Source organism: Oncorhynchus mykiss, chromosome 18, assembly GCF_057628025.1.
Source record: "Oncorhynchus mykiss isolate SJ-2025 chromosome 18, ASM5762802v1, whole genome shotgun sequence".
Classification (NCBI taxonomy): Eukaryota; Metazoa; Chordata; class Actinopteri; order Salmoniformes; family Salmonidae; genus Oncorhynchus; species Oncorhynchus mykiss.
Window position 1 is genome coordinate 44,053,548 of NC_143039.1, and position 6,000 is coordinate 44,059,547.

General features: G+C 45.0%; 1 protein-coding gene across 1 annotated transcript in view; it reads right to left on the reverse strand.

Annotated features, from left to right (window-relative positions):
• Positions 1 to 2,010, reverse strand: part of ext1b (exostosin glycosyltransferase 1b) — a 111,939-nt gene extending 109,929 nt beyond the window's left edge. Inside the window, exon 1 of the mRNA XM_036952640.2 lies at positions 143 to 2,010. Within this exon, the coding sequence (XP_036808535.1) occupies positions 143 to 1,086 (944 nt within the window). The 5' untranslated portion in view covers positions 1,087 to 2,010. The remainder of the gene's footprint in view (positions 1 to 142) is intronic.
• Positions 2,011 to 6,000: the final 3,990 nt, after the last annotated feature.

Sequence of the window (6,000 nt, forward strand, 5' to 3'; positions counted from 1 at the left end):
GCGCGATGGTGCCTGTTTTGGAATGGTACAGAAGGACAAAGGTGACCACTTTTCTTTTACAGTGGTAATATGACCCACATAACACATTTATAACAGCTTTCATGTACAGTCCTTTTTAATCTGTCAACACGTCATAACTTACTTGTCATATTCTGCATTGTCCTTGTCGCAGCGTGCGTCCTTGTGTTTCTGCCAATCCTTGCCGTGTTTGCAGGTGGTGAGGAGCACCACGTCCTCCTGATTATGGACATGATATAAGGCATTCCTCGTGTCTGACCCAATACCTGTAAGGTATCGTTTCCCCTTAAACACAAGCATGTATTTCCTGAAAGGTGGAATGGAGTTGTACTTTAGGTACCCCCTGTCCCCTCCGGTCCTAGGGTGCTCCTTGGAGAACAGCGGGATGGACACGTCAAAGTTGGGCCTGAAATTCTCGGTACTGATGCTGGCCTTGGCCAACATGGCCTGGCCTATGTCGAAACCTAGGTCTTCCGTGTAGTCCGGCCATGTCCCAGAGTACAAGTTAAATATGAGATGGTTTCTGCCGTTGTTCCAGAGATGAAGGTTCTGGACCTTGGTTTTGAGATTGTGCACGTACTGTGGCGAGAGCGAGTCCCGGTCCAGGGTGTCCAAGCTCAAGATGAATAGACAAGCTTGTCCCGGGTCAGTGGTGTAGAACCTGGATCCCTCAATGGTCGATAAAATATTCTGGTAACTTTCTGAGATTTTCTCCCCCTTCTGCTGGGGGTAGACATACACTTTGAAATCGTTCTTTTTACATGCAGAGAAATCAAAGCACGAATCCATGCGACATCTTTTGCCTTTGTACACGCTTGTATTAACGTCCCTCTTCTGCCTCGGCGATATGTGAATGTTGTACTCCTCAGTGTCCAGTTGATCCCAGGGTAGGAACTGTTGTAAAGGGTCAGAGAAGTGTGGCCACGGCTGGTCGGGGCGATATCCATTGTGGCTCCGGTCATGCCGGTTTCTACCCGACGCTGGAAGTTGTACCCCTCCAAAGTAGAACAGTAGAACTAGACATGCACCGGCGGAGAGCAGGAATAAATATCGTTTTTTGGCCTGCATGTGTCCTACGAATAGGGGCAAGTTTTTTTACAAATAAAATTGAAGTGTCCCGAAGTTAGGCTCTCACCACCTCCAACTACACCGCTCCGCCATCTTCCAGCCTGCAAAGATTTCAAACTCGCGTCTTCCCCCTTCTTCGTATTCCGTTCCCCAATCCAGCGATTGATCCAGCGCATGTGGGCGATTTTAAATGCGTTCTCTCTCTCTATCTACTTTGTCCATTTCACAATATAGTGTCTCTGGGCAACAAAAATCCCCCTCGACCATGTAAAAGCATTCATATACTCCCTTTGCCCCTCTCTCCCTCTCCTTCATTCAGCCAATCTGTATTCAAATGTAAAACTGCGCCCGGTTAGAGATGCCCGAAGCGTTTTACCAACTCTTTCCCCTGTAGAGTAGCGGCAGGGGTTCATGTGGTTTCCTGCCTTGGCCAACACAGAAAATGTATCCCACGGTTAAGATTGGTTAACACGCTGTCTGTGGTTTAAAGCCTTCGGTGAGGTCGGCTTTTAGATCCAGATGCCTCGGGAGTATAATTCGGCGATATTTCACACCATGGTTCAATGAACGAACGAGGAAACCGTCGTAGAACAAGAGCAGTTCATCAGTGCAACTGTAGCCTCACGAATCCCTGCATTTCTCTTATGTTTTAATCTCCCGACAGACCTCATACACGCAAAAATAATCTCATCGGAGATAGGCGTATGCCTAAACGAATAAATTGACGCAACGACCTCAAACAGTATTTCCAGTTACCATGTGACTTTGCAAATACATTGGAATTGTTATAAAAACGGGATTAGTTGATTCTAGTGTCCAATTACCAAATGCTCAAATGTTTCGATTGTTACTCTGTAACATTCCAATCCCGACACGATGGCAGCTGACGTAACGTCCCATCTCTGTGCATACGCGTTTCTCATTGGTTTATTATTGGGACCGGAAAAGGCGGTGCTTCAAATGCACCCATTCACAACCGGAGCCCTCTCAGCGAATAATTTAAAGCACGAGTAAAATACCGAAAAATGTAGAATACCTATGCGTAAGTATTTTATACAGATTGTATTGCACGTAATGGCTATACACTGTCACCACTGTCTTGAAATAACTCGTTTAATGTAATTTCCTTTATTAGTAGAGGTGACACTGTGGCCAAAAACCAGAGTTGCTCTCTAGTGTGCAAACAAAATCACAGCAACCAAAGTTGAATGCCCTACGGTAACATTTACACCGCACGAATTGATGGTTCATCAGGAGTGAGTGGAAGTTTAGGCCTATAGGCTGTGTGCTACTGCATCTATTCAATTAAGATTTTCACAAATATAAAAATAATTTATTTTAAACTATAAAGGTGGAGATCTGAAAAAGTTGAGTCTTTCACACAAACCAAAGTTAAGTGCACTGTATGACTAATGACAGAGATTAATAGCACCCACCATGCGAGAAGAAGTCCCACCATGCCTCATATAATCCACACAGCTGCCATTTTCTGCACAACGCTCAGGCTGGGTGAAGGGGCCATCCTTGTTTTTTATCGACCAATTAGTATAGGGAGGGTAATTATAGATGTCCCCACTGAGAGGGACCGACTGGGAGCTGAGACAGAATGATGGGGGTTAGCCAGCCTCACTATTACCGCTGTCACACTATCGTGCCCGAGTCTGACCTGAACCGTACCATGCTGGCTCTGATATGTTATTTGCCTGAGTCACACTATCGGGCCAACCTGAACCATACTGTGCTGGCTTGGATATTTCCTCATCTTCATTCCAGCTTGGTTCCAGCTTGGAAGTGTGGATCTGTACCTAGGCCAGGTCCGCTTGGTTCGACTCAGCTCAAATAAAATAAAACGGTATTTGTCACATGCGCCGAATACAACAGGCGTAGTAGACCTTACATTGAAATGCTTACTTACAAGCCCTTAACCAACAATGCACTTTTAAGAAAATGTAGTTCAAAAAAATATTTACAAAATAAACTAAAGCGTAAACAAATTATTATAAAAAAGTAACAATAAAATAACAATAATGAGGCTATATACAGGGGGTACCGGTACTGAGTCAATGTGTGGGGGTACAGGTTAGTAGAGGTCATTTGTACATGTAGGTAGGCGTAAAGTGAATATGCAAAGATAATAAACAGCGAGTAGCAACAGTCTAAAAACATATGGGGGGGGGGGGGGGGGGGGCTTGCAAATAGTCCAGGTGGCCATTTGATTAATTGTTCAGCAGTCTTATGGCTTGTGGTTAGAAGCTGTTAAGGAGCCTTTTGGACCTAGACTTGGCGCTCCGGTACCGCTGGCCATGCAGCAGCAGAGAGAACAGTCCATGACTTGGGGGATAGGAGGCTTTGGCAATTTTTTGGCCACTTCGTCTGACACCACCCAGTATATAGGTCCTGGATGGCAGGAAGTTTGGCAGTACTGGACCTTACGCACTAAACCTCTGTAGCACCTTACCGTATGCTGAGCAGTTGCCCTACCAGGCAGTGATGAAATCGGTCAGGATGCTCTTGATGGTGCAGCTGTAGAACTTTTTGAGGACGTGGGGACCCATGACAAATATAGTGTGAATAGTGTATTAGTGTGCTGTTGAGACAAAGCCTCCTTTAGGCCCCCAACACCAGCCACCTTTAGGTCCACAGGGACCCCGTCATTCACTTTGAAACCAATTGTGCCCCTCATTCAGATATATGCATAGGAGATACCTACACTGCTGTTCATGGCAATTGTTCGCTGGCAATGGCAGAGATATCCCATTTAATTTAATCACCAATTAATTGCGGTTATATTTTATACCTAATTAGACCCACTTTTCTTGCACAGTGTTACATGAGTTAAACGAACCAACTCCAAACAGGGCACCTCTGGTTGGTTGAGAATAGCTGGATTATCTGAAGTATTGCTATTGTTCCCCTGGTATACAGATACACGGTGTGTGAAGCAGAACTTCCTCCCCGTGTCAGCAGGCAACCGTGATAAAGGCCACGGTAAATTCGGGCTGTGGTAAACAAATAGCCACGGCTGGGAAGGTAATCCCAGGGTTTAGAGGGTTCCTGGCAGACGGAAGACAAAACAGGCTTTGAGAGTCCTCTAGCCGCTGCAGATCGGGCACAGATAACTCCCCTTAGGATGATGTAATGTTCTTGAGCGCTCCTGGAGGCTGGAGAAGCAGCTAGGCCTGGCTAAAAGATGTGTGTGTGTGTGTGTGTGTGTGGTGGGAGCACAGAGTGTGTGTGTGGGAGCACGGAGTGTGTGGGAGCACGGAGTGTGTGGGAGCACGGAGAGTGTGTGGGAGCACGGAGAGTGTGTGTGGGAGTACGGAGTGTGTGTGTGTGTGGGAGTACGGAGTGTGTGTGACTACAGAGTGTGTGTGTGTGTGTGTGAGTACAGTGTGTGTGTGTGTGTGTGTGTGAGCACAGTGTGTGTGTGTGTGAGTGTGAGAACAGAGTGTGGGTGTGTGAGTACGGAGTGTGTGTGTGTGAGCACGGAGTGTGTGTGTGTGTATGTGTATGTGTAGGAGAAGCTCAGAGGAGAAGCCACACACACACACATAACAGGGTCATGTAACCCAACCACAAAGCCCCAAGACACCCTCATGGGAAACTGAAACACAGCAGGCCAGGATTTGTTATGGGGTGACAATAAAGGGTTTGCAAACCTAATAGAGGTCACTTTGTACTCACAGGGAGACGAAGAGGCTCATAAAAACATGGAATTGAGTTAAATTGATGTAATCTCCTGTTCATGGTCTCCTTGGGAGTGAGTTCTACTGTACACAATTTTTATCTGTGACGTTGTGATGGATTTAGGATACATTACACCTGTTCAAATATTCACTCCATAACCATTGTCTTGTCACCGACGTGTTCTAATCATTTCTCAAGGATGATATCCGCAAACTCTGAGAGGTGAAACATTTTTGGAGGATAAGTATAAAATGTATCTAATAGAATTCAAATCCTTGAGGGCTCAACATCCCAATGCAATAAACATTTGTGGTAGACTTTCCCAAAGACAAAATAAATCTGACAATGACTAAAAAGGCCATAGGTATTTACACAAGTACAGTAGTAATGTACAGGCATAAGTACAGCAGTATTGTACCGTACAGGCACAATGTGACTAATGTAGACATGGCTACTGAGTGGGAGTTAGTGTGGTCTTGGAAGTTCTGTTCTTCTACTCGCACGCTGACGGAATACCCCCAGGCGAATGAATGTTAAGTTGGGGTTCCTAGCCTTTTCAAATGCCGCTCAGAGCTTGGTGTGTGGGATGCTATTGCAATCTTCCTTCCTTTATTTATTTATTTCAAATGACCTTTACACTGCAGGAGCAGGGATTGCTTTAGGCAAAGTGAGGGTTTAAATGTTCTGGGATGTGGGAGGAGGACGGCCATCGTTTGCAGGGCTCAAAGCGAGCTAGAGCCAAAACTCCGAATTTTCAACGAGAATTCTATTGGGACGCCAAGGCAGCAAATGAACTGGAGGTTAGATATGGTGATAGGTTTTTGTCCTCATTAAAAATCCCTGCCGCTGACTCCTGAACCACTCATTTGTATTCCACTGCAATTCATCTAAGGTGGATTTTGATTTGGTATTTGGATGATGTTGAAGCCGGGAGAATAAAAACAATTCTAATTCTCGCAGAGTTTCTCGTCAAAAAGCCTGCAGGAGGTACTTTACATATGGCATTGTTTTAAACTTCATGATTAAATAAAGAGTCTTTGCTGTTTGGTTGAGTGTTGTTTGGCAAAGAAGAAACAACCGACACTCAAAGAGTTTGGAGATCCTTAGATGAAGAGTGTCAAATAACAACCCAAATTAGACTTACCACATCAAATATGACTATCACACAAGTAACTGCAGAACTGAAACATAACAAGTGTCGGTATCATTAAAACTCTCTCTACTATT